Below are 19,409 nucleotides of genomic sequence, written 5' to 3' on the forward strand. Positions count from 1 at the left end.
AGCATATCTTGGATTTATTAGCGGTTGAGACCGATTACGTAATGCATGATCACTTGTTTTCTTCTCTAATCATTTCCAAGATGAGACCACCAACCAAAACATCAACTAGTAATTTATGAGGTCTGAAATTGGAATCGAATGCATCTGGATGTGATGATCATCGTATACAAATTCCAAGCATAAAAATTAAAAGCATAGAGAGTGGTAGGAAAACAACTCATGAAAGAGATGGGCCAAAAGGAGAATTATTGGTTTCATTGACAGGTTCTGGATTTATACGGCTGTTAGGTGGAATAAAAGAGGTAGAATCTGAAAGCCATTAAATTGCCAATCTGTGTATGATCATATGCATCTGTGTAATGTTTTAATTACCTTGAAACAACTATCAGTTTGATAGGTATTGATAGGTAGATTTTCTTGCTTAGGACAGATGACATGAAAGTGATTTGTTGCATAATTACTCTCTCTCATTTCAACCTAGTTCAATCTTAAATTCTTAACCCCCAGTGGGGAGACAAAATAAATTTAACAATTACAATTTGATCTGGACCACAGAGAAATTTAAGTATTTTAAGTCTTTAGTACAAGGAGGTAAATGTAAATCGAGCTAAAAGAACATTGAAGTAGGCTGTAATTTGCCATATATATATATTCAGATAGAAGTGATAGCTTTAGAATAGTGTGGAGTAATCTCTCTCAAGATTCCATGATCCCTTTTTTATATAAAGAAGGGTGCAATAATCAAGTTCATATGTTGTCACTTTATACATCTTAAATTGATAACCAATATATCCAACTGCTTCGCCGAAACTATACATTAAAGATAATCTCAAGAGAAAATTTGAAAGTTTTGACAAAAAGCCTGGTTTTATGCTCTTTACGACAATTGAAATCTGAGCTTGAAATATCCTTCAATATGCCTGCAGCAGCTCTTTAATATCATACCCTTGGAGCTGTAAAAACAATATAAAGAATGGTGAGAATGTAATATCTACTTCATAAGCTTCAGTTACATGAATCTTGTAAGATATTCTGAAGATAATGGTGAAGTAATGTTCCGTAGCCTGATGGATATTCTGATAAATATTATCCGTAAGGCGAGAGACAAAATTAGTTTACCTGAAGAAACGTGAGCAACAAGATCACACCTGAGTTCCAAAATGCATGTATTGTAATTGGTGTGAGGAGATTACGAGTTTGAGCATATGAAAGCCCCAATGCAGCACCTGTTTTGAAGCAACAAAGAAGAACAATATGCTTAGCATGAGGATGGTAAATTACATTACCACAAGAACTTCATTAAGCATAACGCTAAATGCTTGCTACTAGAAAGGCATAGACATCAATAAATTCATGACCTACAATGTACTCTATCTTATACATGATTGAGACCTTCGGTCTGTCTCTTGTGTTAAGCGTTCAGCTAAGCTACTACAATGTGTAAAGTTACTAGTAAGATAGGAAACTCTAGTTAGCCTCATTAGATATGTGAGCTCAGGCCAGATAATAGAAATACTATCTAGTCTTATCAGACATAATTCAGCAAAGCCAGTGACCTTATCCAAGATTTACTAGAAGAAAGAAAAAAAGCCAAGAAATACAGAACTCAGATTGATAACAATGATATAACTATCAGTAGATTCCTAACTTTGTAGAAAACTACAGATATATAGCATCACAGCAACACGTCATTGAAAGAACAGCTTTATCATAAGCATCTCTGATGGACATCTAGCAATTCTGAAGAATGGCCAAAAATATTCAACACAGAGGTAAGGAGTACAATGATCAGCAAAAACATGTAGCAGTCTTTAAAGTAATCAATGGGATGTTAGCTTTGTACAGCCACCACCACCAAGCCATTAGTTCCAACTAATTTCATTCAGCAGACCATAACTTAGTATTGACATTTCTTTGACACACTGTTACCTAGAACAAACAGCTGGGGAAATTCTCCAGGGGTAAGATGAGCAAGGGCAAATACTGCAGCACTGACAAGCACAGAAACTGGTGTGGGAAACCTGCAATAGAAAGATGAGAATCATTACATGGCACAGAAAGTGAGAATGGCTGGACATATAATGGAATGCTACAAACAGAGACTGAAAGGCAGCACACAAATTTTTTTTTGTAAAAGATGAATCCTTCATAGTGGTAAAATTATGCAACAGTTTAAGCTAATATACCACAAATATTTCCGTAGATATGTATACTGATAATAACAGGAATAGCCAAGCCTCTGCAATATGAAACTTACCATTTGGTCAAAGACACCATTAGGAACCCCCGAAACACGGTCTCCTCAAGAACTGGTGCCAAAACTCCAGTAATGCCCACTAAACAGGCGGTACTACCATAAGGAAAATAAAATCACACAGAAAATCAATCATTTTGCTTGCTATATAAATAATGACACTCATTCATATCCACCAGAAAGCTAGAGAGTCAATAGTTCAATACCTGATACTTGAAGAGCCAATCAATGGCAATAAACGGATTAGTGCATCAGTCTGGAACAAAGCATGAAAGAAATCATATTAGACATAATGAAAATCAGATTATACTAGCTAATGATGTTTACAGTGAACATCCATATTAGATCTTAAATATCCCAACGTCATCCTAAGAGAGAAGTAATTATAGCAATAAGTATACAATAACAATGCAATAGCTGTCAGGTAATTCTTCAAGCTAGCCAGATAATTCATGCTTCTAGATCGAGTTTATCACCCTTTCACATATTCCTCCATAAATTTCTCTAATAACAACTTAAGTCATCCAGTTAATTAATCCTAATTAATCTTTAGCAAGGTCAAATATGATGTTCAATTGTTCATATTACATCAAATGGTTCTCACTCTCAACTCGTTGAACTTTAAGAAGTTCTCCGATGTAATCATCACTCATCAGTCTTGTAATATGAACCACACATCTATCAAAATTTTATCCTTGAATGTATCATTCACCAGTATTAACTATCAAAAACTAAGGAAATATTTATTTTGAAAGCTGAGATGGAAGGTACCATGCATATCCACAAAAACAAAAACAAAAAAACATCTTTTTGCTTGTCAATATGAATGTAATAGAGGATAGTGTACAAGAATCTATATGACATAAACAAAAAAAAATAATTCACAACATACAAATTAAAATTAAATCATTGTAACAAATATGATGCTAATAAAAAGTTTATGCTTGAATGCGCGGAGAATTCATAACCTCTCTCTGTGGAGTTTCACCATTTACAGAGGTCAAGACAACTCCTGCTAAGGCAATGGCAATTAGAGCACCAACGAGACCAATTGCTGCCCATAGAAGCCAACCATTTTGTAGCTTGAATGGTTCCTTCAGATCTGAAAGATATCACTGATGTACAGTTACTAAATTTTCCTGGTCATTTTAAAATGCTCTTTAGGACCTTCCTTGAAACAATCAATGTGAAAAATGTGTCGTTGTACTGTAGAGTACCGACAGAAAGGGAAAAGTAAACACTAGTGCAAAATGTGGATAAGATTTAGTTCTTCATGGAATATTTACTCTCTCCATTAAATGTCCAGAAAAGATTTCAACATCAAGCAAAAACTTTCCAATTTCATGACAGGATTAGCTGTTGCAACTTGCAGCTTTCAGAAAATCATATAAACTTTGAAATAGCCAAAAGATTGAGTGTGTACCATAGCAAAATAAATCATCTGGAAATGGCTGATACGTGTTGGTGATGCCATAGATAACTCCTAAGACAACTGCTGTCACGGTACTGCACAAGTAGCCGACATAAAATATGCAAATAAGGAATTCTTAAACTCCACAATTATGATGATTGAAGATCATCCAGCTAAGTAGCTAACATAAGTAAAAATAAACAAGCCAGTTTTTCATCTAATAAGGATAAGGAGATTAGTTCATACAATTGTCCAGCAAAGAGTATTTCTGCCTTCTCGTCTAGAGTGACATCACCACCCTGGAACCCTAGATATGGCAATACTGATGCCTCAACCAATCCTGTCAGAACAAAGCTGTCTGAAAAACATTTAGTCTGATGCAAAATATAACTCTCCAATTGGTAAAAAACATATGAATTGTATATCTTGATGGTACTTCTGATTATAACTGTAACACCATAAAAGATTATGCTTGCAATTCTTTCTCGAGAAACTAAGTAATTCTGAAAGAGCCTCTCCTTACTTGAAGCTAAGGCCAATAAGGATAACCATGTAAACATTTTAAAGGACTGAAACTTATTTCACCCAGTATGTAACAAGTACATGTGTATACAAACAAATTTATAATGTTTTCACTAGTGACACATGAGATTATCATAACAATATACTGTGACACAAACAAGTTTCCTTTTTATTTTTGGCTTCTTTCTTTTCTCACAGATTAAACTGGTGTATTATGGAAAAATACCTTATCCCGCACGCTGCCATGGTAAGTACAACAGTTTGCCACTTCCAAGGTACATTCCACCGCTGAAGAATGGGCCACTCCACACCAAGACTCTGTGTAAGGCATAACAGTGCTTCAAGTTCAAAGAGCTATTCATATCCAAAATAATAGGACGATACTCCAAATGCTCCAGAAGTATATTTTAATCTTTGTCAAAAAGTATAATATTGATCCATTAAATTTCCATAATTGCCATAGAGAAACAGGGAACAATGGCATAGATCAAGACATCTAGTGCTTTTCAGTTGAGTCAAGCAGAACAACAAGATCACGAATACCATAGTCGACCTAATCCAAAAGAAGACCATGTAACTCATGATTATTCCAGATGATTTCAGTGTAGACCATCACTTAACCTACACTTGCAAGTCTAATGCTATATTTTTACTCTACAATCTTACATACTTATCATTCCTCACAGTTAAACCAACTAGAATGGTGAATTATAATGGAGATGAAAACATAAAAGTTCTACGACCAATTTACTACAATATTACAACTATAAGTACAAAAATCCACCTGCAAATAAAGAATATTTCGCGAAAAGATCAGCAATTTTCTAAGAAACAGAAAAAATGATAATTTTACGATCAATTAAAGAAAACGAAAGGACTCAAAAAGAGTAAAAACTGAAACTTTCGAGGCCACCTTCTCTGGAGGATCAGTTTTCAGCTTCTCCTTCGCGTCATAGAAGCATGTGAAGGCGCTTCTCCTCCCCTTCCCGTACAAGACCGATAGTGGTTCACTGGGTTCGTGGAAAAGATGGATGGGAACGGGAAACGCCGCTCTCCTCGGAAGAAAGCCATTGGCTCTCGACGCGCCGAGCTTGGGAAGCGCCGAGAGAGACGTCGGCAGAGGAGGAGGAGGTCGAAGGAGAAAGATCGACGAAGCCATTGATAAGGAAAAGGGAGCTGGAAGAGATAAGGTGGGAGAAATAATAAGTGGACTTCGTATAAATGGGTTGGTTTAGACGACGACTTGTAAGCTAGTAATAATATAATTGTTCAAATATCTCAGCATTTTCTTTTTATGAGCTAAACTGCAAACTCTATTTTTAAATCTTTGCAAGAAAATACAATAACTTTCTAATAATTGAATACGTCTCAAAGATCTGAAAACCTTACTTGGTCGATGAACTTTTGTAAATAAGTCACAATTATTCGATGATCTTAGATATATTCTTTTATTCTTTTGAGAAGCAAAAAGTATTACACAGCAAGGAAAGGCGACTTCCTTTATCTTTAGTAGTATAATACATCTGAGGTTTCAAGGGTTCAATCTTTATAAATTACATCCTCTGAGAACTTGGGTGTATAAATATCTTGGTTTCCATACTTTGCACTCCTTCATCTGGACCACTGCATTCGTCCGAAGTAAATCACGAAATGCAAGATTACTCGTGATCGAAGTAAAAAGACTGCATTCATAGCTGAGCTTGAGAGGCATCATCAAGATTCTTGCGACAATTTTGTTTCACGACTCTGGATCTCTAGCACTATCACCAATAAAGATAATAGAGATGTGTACATTAGAACAACCAACAAAATTTTTAAGAGCTAATATACTTCTGTATGCGTTAAACTTACAAAATTCATTAGGAGTTCCTGCAGATACTGGTGATAAATTTTCTTTCAGCTGAAAGAAAGGATGCTGCGAGCACATGTTCGCCACCTTTGCCAGAGGCAAAGAGCATGGGAGCCTGCAAGATAAGAACAGGATGTAGGGATTAAACAAGCCAATAATTCACCTTCAGATTTAAAAGAAAAAAAAAATCCCATCTCAAGGTGAAAAATGTAGAGAACTTCCTTTCTCCCAAAGTCGGCATTGGCTTTTTACAATCTCAAGGCAAGATCAATGGCTCTAAAGATGTTCAATGCTGTTTTTTCGAAATTTTAACATAACTTTTGTAGTCCACCTCGATTTTCTATCTCTCAACTTGCTCATCATAGTAATCATGGAGTCTGCTTTACAAGTAAGAATGCATAGAAGCACATGAAGCTTCAAGAGAAATTTATTCTCTATCCACTCTAGCATGCACATGAATGCTCTGGAGAAGGATGTTTACCTTCAGTTTGATAGACTTTAAAAGTTTTGTGGGTGTGCAGATGTTGGAGATATCCTGAATATGATGCATCATAATCTTAGCAGCATTTCACACGTCGACGCTTTTTCAAAAGCTTCTTATCTCGAATTCCATCATAAAGAAGTTCATAAGCATGATAGGTAATATGACTTTTCTTTAACAACTCCTCTACAAGGATCTTAGGTGCCGCTATTTCTTTCTTATCAGCACTTAATATGGTATGAACTACCTCAGGAACTACATCTTTGCTCACCATAATATGAATTAAACCAACAGCTTCATCAACTCCGTCATTCCCTACAAGGCAGTTAATTACTCGCCCAAAAGTTGTCATTGTTGGAATAAACCCCTGATTAATCATGACCATAAGAAATTCATATGCACGATCAATTTTTCCAGTCTTGCAGAAGCCATCAATCAAGACACAGTACGTATATGCATCTGGAGAGCAGCCCTTGCTTATCATTTCACTGAAAATCTTTTGTGCCATATGAAGATTCAACTTGCTAGAGTACGCACTGATCATAATATTAAATGTATCAGTTGTAGCAGAGACTTTCTCCTGGTCCAACTTCTGTAGCAATTCATATGCTTCTTCAAGATCACTATTCCTACAAAATCCATGAAGTAATGTGTTCAAACTAACAATATCAGGAGTCAATCCTTCATTTGCCATCTTCACAAGCAAATCAGAAGCCTCTGCCATCTTGCCGGCCTTGCAGAGGTTATCCATCAGTATGTTGTATGTGATAATATTTGGCCGACATCCCTTTGAAACCATATCTTTGAACATTTCCATGACATCACCAGTCTTCCCAGCCTTGCAGAGCCCATTCAATACAGAATTATAAGTGATGGCATCAGGCGTCACACCATGGGTCCACATCCTATCAACAACCTGTAAAGCATTATCCAGCTTTAATTTCTTGCAATAACCATCTATCAATGTATTGAAGGTAAAAATATCTGGAAGATGGCCTTTTATAATTGCATCGTTCAAAACAACATTTGCATCAGAAACATTACCCATCTTGCATAACCCATTTATTATGATGTTATATGTCCAAATATCTGGGCTGCAACCATTTTCTGACATCTCATTCATCAGCTCCAAAGCTTGCAAGATAAGGCCTTGTCGCGAGAGCCCCTTTATAAGTGCGTTATAGATAATAATATCAGGTTCCAAACCCTTACACAAAGCCTCATTAAATACTTCCTCTGCCCGTGCAATGTCACCTTCTTCACATAAACCATTTATCAGTGAGCAATATGTTACTCGATCAGGCACAAATCCTTTGAAAACTGCATCTTTTAAAAGTCTAAAGGCATCTTGTACCAAACCCGTTTTACAGTAACCATCTATAATTGTATTATATGTAAAATCATCAGGACTGCAGCCTTCATTTGCCATTCTGTGGAGGAACTCCTCAGCTTCCACTATTTTAGAGTGCTTACAGAGGCCATATATAAGGGTATTATAAGTGATAACATCAGGAGCTAGACCCTTGCACATATGTTCTAGCAAAGAGATTGCTTCCAATAATTTGCTTCCCTTGCAAAGCCCCTGAATAAAAATATTATATGTGAACAGATTGAGTGTAGTGCCCCTCTTCATGACCTTCGCAAGAAGCTTGCTGCTTTCTGATATATCTCCTTCCTTACAGAGTATATGCACAACCTTATTAAACGTAACAACATCAGGGAGAACTTCCATTGTAAGCATCTCATCAAACAGACTACATGCTTCTGTTTGATAACCCTCCTCATATAGACCAGTAACAACTGTGCAATATACAACTGCATTAACATAATAACCCCTCTGTGGCATGCTTCTGAGAAGCCTAAGTGCTGCATGTGGTCTCCTTGTTCTGCAAAAGGATTTGATCCTGACTGCAAAGGTGTGTACATCAGGAACAATTCCCTTATCCAGCATCCTTAGGTACACTTTGTGGGCTTGATCAAAGTATTTGTATTCAACCAAGATGTTCATGATCACATTGTAAGATATAACAGTTGGCTCACACCCATAAAAATCCATTCTCTCGAAGACATCCACGGCCTCTTGAAGTCTTCCTCGTCTACCATAACTTCTCATTGCACCTACATACACTCCTTCAAGTAAGGAATGCTCAACATTCATCCTCATATCTGCAATAACACTTTCCATCGCCTTAAACTCGCCATGAAGTCCAAGTTTCTCTACCATACACTTGTAAGTTAATAAGGTGTGCTTAAATCCATCATCCTTCGAGGCTGACTTAAACATCTCAAGAGCCCTAACTGGATCCTTCTGGTATCTTATGACAGCCAATACATGCTTAGGAAGCAATGCTCGGCTCATCACAGTGCTACTAGCTATTAGTTAACTCCTTTCGTACTCAATTTGGCCAAATTGAATAACCAATCTATCAGACATCCACAATCCTGCAATACCACAGCGATTTTAGGGGAGTTTAAGCATATAAGCATCACTTTACCTAAGCAAAAACATACAGAGATGTTTATTAGATAGCAGTAAAACAACACTTATACAATTATTTTGGCCTCTACGAGGAAAAAGAAGGATTTTTTTTTTTTTTTTTGCCTTTGATTGATGAAAGATACAAATTTGACAAGAAAACAAAAGAAAAGATTTTACCGTTGCAACTCTCTCTTCCCAACAACGAAGGAAATTAAAAGGATGAGATAAACTCTGGGGAGACTAAATTTTGAGAATTTTAGATGCTTACCTCTCTTTGAACTCAGAGCTCCCATGGCCTCTTGGCCATCGACTAACTATTCGCCGCAGGAGGAAGAGAGGAGTCGAATCACCGAAACCATATCGGGCCATCTCGACCGTCTGATCACGTATATTGATCCGGAGCGTGTGATTCACGTGACTGGATACAGTCCTTGATGGACGGTTCAGATTCATCCAGTTCTTCCCCAATTTTAAAGAAGCAGCTATATAAATAGAGAGAGAGAGAGAGAGAGAGAGAGAGAGAGAGAGAGAGAGAGACAGATGACTTCGGGGGAATGGTTAGAGAAGGCGTTGCTTGATCTCTGTGAGAAGATAGAGAATGGATTGGATTTGGATGCCGATCTCATTTCAGGGCTCGTCTCCTTCTGCGAGCTCGCGCCTCCATTAGATGCTGCCGACTACCTCACGGTACCAATCTTTGCCGCATATTGTCTATCTTATGATTGAATTAGTTTCGTTTCGATATTTTTTTGGTGTTAGAGTAGTATTCTTGTTCAATGTTTAAATATCATGGGTTTTCACAAGAATATGGATTCCTCAGCAAAATTGGGAATACCAAAGTTGTTTCTTTCGAGTGATTGGAAACTCTATTCAATCGATTATGCTCACCTAACTAAGGAATGGAAAGAGGATGATATCACCAAGGATGGGGATGCTTTTATAACAAAGTAGAATGGAAAATTTTGATTCTTTTCATCTCTATTGCATACTTTTGAGCTTCTACTATTGCATATTTACCATGGGTTACTTGGTATACTGTGGATTAGTACAATATAACAATGTAAACCTACTAACTTTTCTTGGTGCAGAATATAATTGGCTTGGAAGCTGGTCAAGGTGTGATTCAGGAATACTTGCAGAGGAGAGGTCATGTGGATTCCTCCAATAGGGCTCAGGAGGCACAAAGTTCTAAACTTCAAGCTTATGTGAAACCACCTGTAGATGGAGTAAGTCTCACAGCAAGAAAACAAGCACGAACCCCAAAAGAGATTGCTTCATCTGTGGCTCAGAATACCAAGAGCCAATCAGAGATTACAGAATCAAGAAGCAATTCCAAGGGGAACCCAATTATCCCCAAAAGGAAAAAAGGCGGGAAGGTCATTTCTCTTGCTGAGGCAGCAAAAGGCTCCATTGTTTTCCAGCAAGGAAAACCATGTTCATGCCAAGCTCGCCGGCACAAGCTTGTGAGCAATTGTTTATCCTGTGGCAAGATAGTGTGTGAACAAGAAGGCGAGGGACCTTGCAGCTTCTGTGGTGCGCTTGTGTTGAAAGAAGACAGTACATATGCTGGTTTAAGCGATGTGGCAGTTCCTCTTTCAGATGCAGAAGCTGCAGCTGAAGCATATGCGAAGAGGCTTGTTGAATATGACAGAAACTCTGCAGCGCGGACCAAAGTTATTGATGACCAGAGCGATTATTATGAAATAGAAGGAAATAGCTGGCTATCTACCGAGGTATTTATACAATATGTAGATGAGCATTATCATCTTTATCTGTTGCTTTTTATCTTTTGGTTATACTGTTTTTAGTTCTTTCGATTTATGACTGGAATAAGATTAAACAGAATTCATGCTGAGATAATCAGAAGTGATTATGTTGGGGTATGAATAATTCCCACCTTTTCAGTCATCTAGCAAAGGGGCCAAAGAAAAAGTCGGTCAATATAGTGCAACGAGTGGGGATCAAGTTGAGCAAAAATATATCAACTTGTTTGGTCATGCACGTTAAAAGAAATGGAGGCGCTTATAATAAGAGAAGATTGAATTGGATTGGAAGGTTGAAGATAAGGACTCTAGAAGTTCTATCCCAAGGTTGAGGATTTGGATAATTATGAGTTCATTAGGTTTCATCTTTCCTGGATCATGAAATCCAAATTGGTTAATGTTGATTTTGTAATGATGGTGACTACTTGCAAATGTGGTTAGCTTGAGCATGTGACTGGTTCTTTCAAAGTTTCTAATTCTGTTGTCACACAAGAGTCTTCCAATAAATAGCTTGAGGATACATGTGCAAGATAAAAAAGTACTTTAGAGTTATGTTGACTTAATAGGCCAACCCGTATGACAACCCCCAACCATCTTGTATGGAATCCATAATGCAAAGAAATGATCAATTGATCAAATAATTTTTTATTCTAACAATGTTTGAATTAGTACCTTCTGCACCTACTAACCATAAGCACCTCCGACACTTTCTTTACAATCAACCAGGATGGACCGTAAGGTTTTTGTTGCATTTCTTTTGCTGCTATGCTACTTCTGTCACTAGCACATGAGAACTTACAAGACGTTCAAATCTCTTATGTCACTGTTCAATTTTGAAGCTTACATAGTATTGGATAGTATTTTTTTGGTCATGTCATTGATGTCAGTTATTGGCAATATGCATATAACATTGTGCAAACTGCTCATCATTATGCAATGACTTTTGCTCCAGGAGAAGGCAAATTTAAAGAAGCAGCAAAAAGAAATCGATGAAGCAGCAGAAGCCCAAAAAGGAAAAGTGATTGTTACATTCGATTTGGTTGGCCGTAAGGTAACTGCCCAGAAATCTTGTTAGTAGCAGCTTTCATTGATTTACTTCTAGAACAAAGATTGGCCAATTTGATCTCAAGCCATGCTTTAGAATCTTTCAGATTATCTCTGTCTTTGATTATTTGATCTCATGGTAACTGAGTCGCAGGGTTGCCAAATCAGAATTGAAAATTGTAAGTAACTTTTGCTTTTTTTATCTAGATTGTGTCAGGAATTATATGGTTTACTTAAATGTATGCCTTAATGGTTTCTTAAACATATAGACAAGTCTTCCAGTGAAGGAACACGGCAAAATTTACTCACTTACTCTCAAAAAAAAAAACCCCCGTAAATTGCAGTATTAATGATTTTAGAAGAATAAATAAATTCAATGAAGAGGGACCATAACCTTTCTTTGTTTTGCAATGCGAGTTTCTTCGAAGTTCAAGTCCTTATGCAAATGTTTGCTAGCACACCTCAAAATTATGCATTATAAAATCATGTACTCTATACATCATTGTTTTGTTAATGTTGGGGAATCAATTTTTCGCAGGTTGTTCTGAATAAAGATGAAGCTTCAGAATTGGAATCGGAGTACAGGATTTTAAGACCGTCAGAAGAAACAGATCTAAACCGCATAAAGCCTAATCCTACTGTCAAAGTACAGCCGAAATATGTTGATACAGGACCTTCAAAGAAACCAGTTAAAGGGAAAAAGGGAGCTGTCTTAACCAATGGTTTATGCCTAGAAATAAGTGGCAGGGTGCAGCATGACGACAGGGAGCTGAAATTTTTTCTGAATGGTAGTACAAAGAATGATTCCTTGACTGATAGCGGTTTTGGACAAGATCATGAAAGAGATGACAAGGAGTGCTCTCTTGACTACAACTGAAATGCTCATGGTAATAGGGAATTCGGCTAGGTTGTCATGAATGTATGCTTAACTACTTATTGCAATGTAATTCATGAGTTCAGAATGTTGTTGAATCTTTGTCATCCATCTACATAGAGGGCATAATGAGCTGAATTTTTTCCCCTTCTTGTTTGGGAGTAGACATTACTACAATGTGAACATTTTAATGTTTGTTGTAAAGAGACTTACAAGAAAACAAAAACAGCAAAGCTTATACCAGATCACTGTTTGAACTTAATGATGATTGAATTGCGTACTAATGATTGCTTAAGTACCTCCGTTACAGAGTTAAGCTGAGCAAAGATTAACATACTTTTTGCATGTTTTCACATGCCTTTGATTCAAGATTTTTGATATTTTTCAATGTATTAATGCCAGACGTCTATCCACGCCTTGTCTAGAGTTATCAGATTTCTTCATGAATCCACTCAAGTATGACCGTTCCTACTTCCCATGCTCTTGATGAGAGTAATAAGTTTAGTCTTACATAAGCAAGCTTCTTGATTATTACTCGAAATTAAGCCCAGTTGGTCGTTATTGTTGCCTCACTGAGTGACCATAATAAGCCAGAATAATACGTTCCTGCGCTACCACCTTCTATACAGTTTATGACCTTTTCATAGAGAAATCTGACTATAGCTTTACACCATAAACGTTATCATCACTTCGCCCGAAAGCTGCCTACTAAACGCAAGAAGGTATTTACAAGTATTTATGGTACAAGTATTAAAAACTATTTACTTAAACTAGATAGACATCAGTGAATTATTGAAAGTGTGCCTTACTTACTTAAACTAGATAAACAACTTGAGTTCCTGTTAACCCAAAATGCAAGTTACAAGACCATCATATATGTTGGCAACACACATCTCGCCAGGGCATTATTTGATTATTTTCCAATTATAAGTGTTATCCAATTCCATAAAAGCTATTTGACTTCTTCGACTATATACACAAAGATCTGGCCAAGATGCCAAGCAACAGAGATAATCCAAATCAAGAACTACATAAATGAGTTGGGAGAGATCCATCTCTACAATAAAGCCCCCACCTGTAGTGGTGAGTGCTGAAGTTGCGACCTCTGCCAGAAAAGTTACATCACTCAGACAACAAAAGATACTGAACACTCCGTGTAATTAGGAAGGGGCTGCTGCCGATAAACTTGGTACGTGTGGCTCTTGCTGGGGTGTAGTTGGAGACTCAGGTGATAGGGTAAACTGTAGGCCCCTTCCTTGCCCCGATTGCAGAAGGAATGCTACTTCTGTTGCTGCTAAGGCAGCTGCTTCCTGAGTATTAAAATTTACAAATCTGTGTCACACAAATTCATATGAAATTTTAATGATGAAAGGAAGAGGAAAGGCTAATGAATAAAACCCAACACTTGCCTATGTTTCATTTGTATTCTTTTTCTCTGAAATTCTATTTGGCTTTAACCATTCCTTTTTTTAATCATTCCTTTAGGAAGATTGCAACTTAATGGGGGCAAAGACGAGTCATAGGTCAGTGTACTAGTTTTCTAATGTATAAATTATAGTTAGATGCAAAAACAGGTTAGACATTGAATGATACAACTTTCCTAATTCACAAATGCATGCCATTTAAGTACATGGGTGAACTCTATACAAAATAGGGAAAATTGTAGGTGCTTCCTACTATAGTACTTGGTTTGTTTTTTTTTTGACTATGCACCAACATTACCTAGTTTGTGTACCTCTACATGTCTATATCGGCAGCAAGAAATGATTTTCTCTATGAACCTCAGTCTAGTTTACCTAACAACACATTTATACTTTGCTATCCCCATGTCTTCATGTATTTCAGATATCATTTCTAATATCCAACAATAAAAAATAATTTGAAACCCTTCCCATTATTTTTTCCCGCCAACTGGATACTTCCCTAGAAACCTATATTCCTTTCTTGAACTAGCTTCTTTGCCTGCACTAATGAGGACTTTCATAATGAATATATCACAAGAATCAGGAGTGTTGCTTAAGTCACAGGCTTCTAGCAGAGAAACCTCCAATAAAATTAGTCAACTTTGAACCTCTTTTATGTGAAAACATAATCAAGAGAGGCTGCTGAATAATAATACAGAATAAAAAGACAAAATGAGGATGGCTGATACTGACAAAATAAGGAGTAAATAATTGACAACACACAAAGTACACTTTCATTACAGAGCACTCATAGCCGTTGATCTCTATTCACATGTGAAATACCAAATGTATATATAGAACTTCCAGGTCTCATGCAACTACGCAAGCATAACCCAATGTAGTTGACCCCATGGAAGGACTATAAAGCAGTTTCAGGCATAATATTCTATGTTGAATAAAAGATGCATTCCTGTCCTAACTCCTAACGGGGAGAATTAAAGGATAGTATGAGTGTGTAACACTCTTCTCAAATGCAGGTGAAGATATGAAGATAATGAGTTGTATACAATGAACTGAGAATACCAATGACCATATAGGAAAGGGATAGATACTGTGTGTGCCTTTAGATTCAGAATAAATTTCTCCAAAGAAAACAAAAAACAAGATATTCAAGGTACTTAAAAGTGAACTAATTTTGTTGTTCATGAATATAGTGATACGAATACAAACAGCAGTCCGTATATTCAACATGGAAGTAACTAGAGAAAACTAGCAAACAGAAAAAGTATTTTAAGTACAATACACTGACCTGCCTTTCTCTCCGTCGCTGCAGTATACTAATGGCCCAAGCCATTATGTAGCATGGCAACAGAAATCCAGCAGCCCGCAGTAGGAAGAGCTGTTAGATCATGAAAGAAGTTTTATTTCACGTACCAACAACCACAAGCAATTATAGAAAAGAATAAATAAAAAATAAAAGCAAAAAGATGAGGTACTAGAACCATATCACGAGATTCTTTTACTTACTGAAAAAATAGTGGAAGCATCATCGTCGTCGTCGCCGCTAGTGATGCTCAATGCATGCCTCAACAGAAGAAGAGCCATTAACTAAAAAGAAAAAAAAATGATTTGTGGTGAAATGCAAGTAATCTTCATATAGAGAATCCTAGTGAGATGATTTGCAGAGACAACCCAAGAAGCATATCCAAGGCAATTGATAAGATTAAACAAGCCAAAAACATGTTTATGAGACTATATTGATAAAATCGGGGACCATTTCTGGACTAAAGTTTCAGGAATGGCACAAAATATTCACAAGAAGTAACTGCATTCTGTACGAGAAACCAAAACTGTAGGTACAAAAAAATATAAATGATTTCTGCACAGTTATAAAATTCATTAAAGAAAGTCGACTTATGTTCCCAAGGTTTTACCAATATAATCTTGCTATCTAGATATAGAATTCAATAAAGAGTAACGGGCAACTTCTCTGACTAAAACACATGACAAAAACTTACAATTAGAGCAGCAGACCGACAAAAAGCAGCACCACTAGCATTTGTGGCAGCATATTCATCGTACTCGGCTTCAATTAAGCGGTTTTGTGCAGCTGCCATTGCAAGAATCCTTGGATCACGCAAGTCCAATGGAGTTCCTGTGATGGTCCAGCCTCCACTACAGTGAAAATGCAACAGATAATCAGAGATAAAGAACCCTGGAACCGATAACTGAACTTTGATAGCTAATGTTGATAGTACAGGATTCATAATATACACTCAGCAAGAAAACAAGTGTATACACGAAGTAGTAAGCCATCTTACAGAATGACGCAAACATATAATTAAAGTAACCTGCCTTATATCAATAGTGGTCTCATCAGGATGGGCTCGAGGAGTTGCTGTGTACCCAGGCTTGTATGGCTGTAAATAGCAAATTAAAAAACTTATTGTTGAACTCAATATAACAGCGCATACAATCAGAAGCAAGATATTACAGCAGTGACTGCATCTGAGTTTGTTAAATTGTAATGCAACACATCCAATATAATTAGATAGTCAACTTGGTGAGAACAATATTCTTCATGTTTTTGAGCTTTAAATGCAATTGAGAAACTAATAAAAAGCATATGCAGTCAAAACAAAATTATAAACATCAATCCACTTATAATATCCTAGCAATAAGGAATTTTAAGCCCTGCTGAAGAAGACGAAAAAAAGAAAAGAATCTGATTTTCATGGAAAGAATGAAACATTGAGGGGTTGTTGAGCAAGTAAAGCCAAGATAGACTCACCTCATGACAGATTTCACAGGTTATGTCTCCTTTCTCATTGCACCATCGCTGCACGCATGCCCTATGTGCATACTGTACATGACAAGAATTGTAAAGCATGATTCAACATGGATATAAAGTAGATAGAAACAGTAGATCACACTTGGAACTTTGGAAGAATATCATCAAACCATATCCACATATCTAATTTTGGAGAATGCAAAAACTTTATTCGATATTTCATACTCGACAAGGAGCCAACTCTAGCAGACATCAAAATATCAGATAGCAGCAAGCAGCAGATCAAAGTCAGTTCCAAAATTTTAAGCACCATGAAATAATTTCAAGGTAAAAAAGGGTTGCAGTCAGTATCAACTGCACTGATCACAATGTGGAATGCCTAACAGCCTAAGGAATGATATCATGGAATATCTAGAATTAATACCTCATTTCAGTGATAAGACAGCTATCTCAGCACATAATACAAAGAAAATGAATGGAGTCCATACAAGGCTTAAACTAGCATAAATAGATATATTCATAGGACCACATGATAAGATTCTTCACTCCAAACAAAATTATATTTTGTTAGGAGTGATAGTACTGCAATGACTTAAATTGTAATAAAAATTATATCACGTTATCTTCTCTCGTACTACTTGTGATCTTTTCTGTCTGCTGAATCTTATGTCTTAAACTACTGTAGGTCATGTTAATGATCGTCCCAAATCCCCTCCATGGTAAAGAAAATATGTTTAAGCTAGTAAAAAAGGCGGTTCATGATGCTGGTATAAGGTTATAGCAAATAAGGTAACAAAACCCAAATACTCGAATATCATCCTGTAATCAAGGAACTATTTTTTCCTCTTTTCCTTACAGTAATACACAAGAAGTACAACAAAGACAAGAATGGGTCTGCATAGATGGAAACAACCAACACAACATTTTCAACAAAAATGACAGGATATGGTGTAATAGTGTTTTCTCCCAATTTCAATTTATCTCATTTTGCTTGCCATACCTCCAACTCGCATTAGGCAACTCCATGTTGTGCACACATATTTTCTAGTTAACAACCTTAAACATCTTCTACCCACCAATTTCGATTCATACTATTTGTACTTTACTATGAATTCAAATTTTCTTTTTCATTTTTCTAGCAATAGAATTTCCAAAACACAGCTACGTCAACAGAAACAGTAATAAACTAACAATGGTTAGAGAAGAAGAACATCAAGTTGCAGTGACAAAGCTAACAAAAGAAAAGATTGAAATAACAGAACATAACAAAACATCCCTTATTTAGCAACAACTATTCACCTATTTTTGGACACACCTCAAAAGAAAATAGAAAATTGGCGACATACTAGCACCACACAATATGTTGCAGAAATAATACAGGTGATTTGGAAACAGACATGTCTACTAGCATAATCACATCGTCCTATATATTCGTGCATCGAAAATCCAACTACCAAGAGAATGGTTTTAAGGTTACAGACCTTCAGACTGCCACTGCAAGTGCAAGGTGTCTCTAGGTTTTTGATGTCATCCTCCTCCTGGCAAATGCGACACTCCACTGTTTGAATTAGTGGTTCCTCCTCCTCAGGGACCATGCGTTCGTCCTCCCCTTTTCCACTGTCGGATCCAACCACAGATGATGAAAGAGCAGGAGGTCCTGCGACAGCTGCAGCTTCCCCAGAAGAAGTTGAACCCTCACCTGCTCCTATTGTCTCTACTTTTTGGGCCGCTACAAGGTGATCGACATGCAGAACTAGATGATCCCCCATAACCAGAATAGGTGTAATCCTCTCTTGTCACAGAATTTCCAATATCTTGACCACTAGAATTTCTCCGTGAAGCTCAAGATTAACGATTTAGGTATTGTAACTCGATATATAACCTTCCTGTAAGCAAATCAAGATTCCGATCCGTGAATATATTTGACTCGAAGAGGAAGTCAACAACTTTAACAGAGAAGAACGGATCCACAAGAAACTAAGAAATTTCCAAGAAACAAACCAACAAAATCCAGCAATTTTCCACTAAAAAGATCAAGAAAACACGAAATCCAGATGCTCATGAGAAGAAACCCTAGAAACACCAAATGGCACAAATTGCAACCAAGAGACGACCGAATCCTCTTAAAGAAAACACCAAATATAACAATCTCTTCACGAATCCAACCAATCAAGCGATCTAAAATCGACATCTAACCCTAAAATAAGAAAAATAACGGGGTAGAGAAATCCGCCGTACCTCGAAAGAATTCTAATGTCGCTTCTCCGTTTCCTCTCTCTCTCTCTCTCCCCCCGGGTCCGAAACACGCGAGAAGAGACCTCCATTTTATACAGAAGGCTGACGTCCACCTATTAACGTCCGTCCATTTATCGAACGACGTGAATAGCCAATTGCTGTATCGGCCCCAACACCGTTAGTCGTTCTTGACGGTCATCCCTTGGGTTTGCCGCGTCGCCACGCGGTTTCGCTACTTTATCCAATAAAAGTATTCACTGTCGGGATAACATATCCTATCCACGGAATAGTCTGCGATAAATC

At 37.0% G+C, this 19,409-nt stretch overlaps 3 protein-coding genes across 3 annotated transcripts; 1 reads left to right on the forward strand and 2 right to left on the reverse strand.

Moving 5' to 3' along the window:
• Positions 1 to 677: 677 nt before the first annotated feature.
• On the reverse strand, positions 678 to 5,415 carry LOC140777748 (uncharacterized). Its single transcript, XM_073122082.1, has 10 exons — positions 5,101 to 5,415; positions 4,414 to 4,505; positions 3,912 to 4,019; positions 3,678 to 3,760; positions 3,223 to 3,356; positions 2,461 to 2,510; positions 2,258 to 2,350; positions 1,930 to 2,021; positions 1,120 to 1,226; positions 678 to 953 (listed from the first exon to the last, which is right to left on the reverse strand). The coding sequence occupies exons 1-10, from the start codon at positions 5,344 to 5,346 to the stop codon at positions 912 to 914; spliced, it is 1,047 nt and encodes a 348-aa protein (XP_072978183.1). The 5' UTR covers positions 5,347 to 5,415; the 3' UTR covers positions 678 to 911.
• Positions 5,416 to 5,660: 245 nt separating this feature from the next.
• Positions 5,661 to 19,268, reverse strand: LOC140777053 (uncharacterized). Its single transcript, XM_073120953.1, has 11 exons — positions 19,110 to 19,268; positions 18,353 to 18,757; positions 16,872 to 16,943; positions 16,436 to 16,500; positions 16,099 to 16,255; positions 15,608 to 15,688; positions 15,390 to 15,479; positions 13,841 to 13,987; positions 6,518 to 8,894; positions 6,039 to 6,151; positions 5,661 to 5,947 (listed from the first exon to the last, which is right to left on the reverse strand). The coding sequence occupies exons 2-9, from the start codon at positions 18,638 to 18,640 to the stop codon at positions 6,594 to 6,596; spliced, it is 3,201 nt and encodes a 1,066-aa protein (XP_072977054.1). The 5' UTR covers positions 18,641 to 18,757; positions 19,110 to 19,268; the 3' UTR covers positions 5,661 to 5,947; positions 6,039 to 6,151; positions 6,518 to 6,593.
• On the forward strand, positions 9,350 to 12,920 carry LOC140777747 (uncharacterized). Its single transcript, XM_073122081.1, has 4 exons — positions 9,350 to 9,683; positions 10,085 to 10,729; positions 11,712 to 11,810; positions 12,342 to 12,920. Exons 1-4 carry the CDS (start codon positions 9,537 to 9,539, stop codon positions 12,678 to 12,680), a joined length of 1,230 nt encoding a protein of 409 aa, XP_072978182.1. The 5' UTR covers positions 9,350 to 9,536; the 3' UTR covers positions 12,681 to 12,920.
• Positions 19,269 to 19,409: the final 141 nt, after the last annotated feature.

The sequence above is a fragment of the Typha angustifolia genome, chromosome 15 (assembly GCF_048772165.1).
Source record: "Typha angustifolia cultivar Huaian chromosome 15, ASM4877216v1, whole genome shotgun sequence".
Classification (NCBI taxonomy): domain Eukaryota; kingdom Viridiplantae; phylum Streptophyta; class Magnoliopsida; order Poales; family Typhaceae; genus Typha; species Typha angustifolia.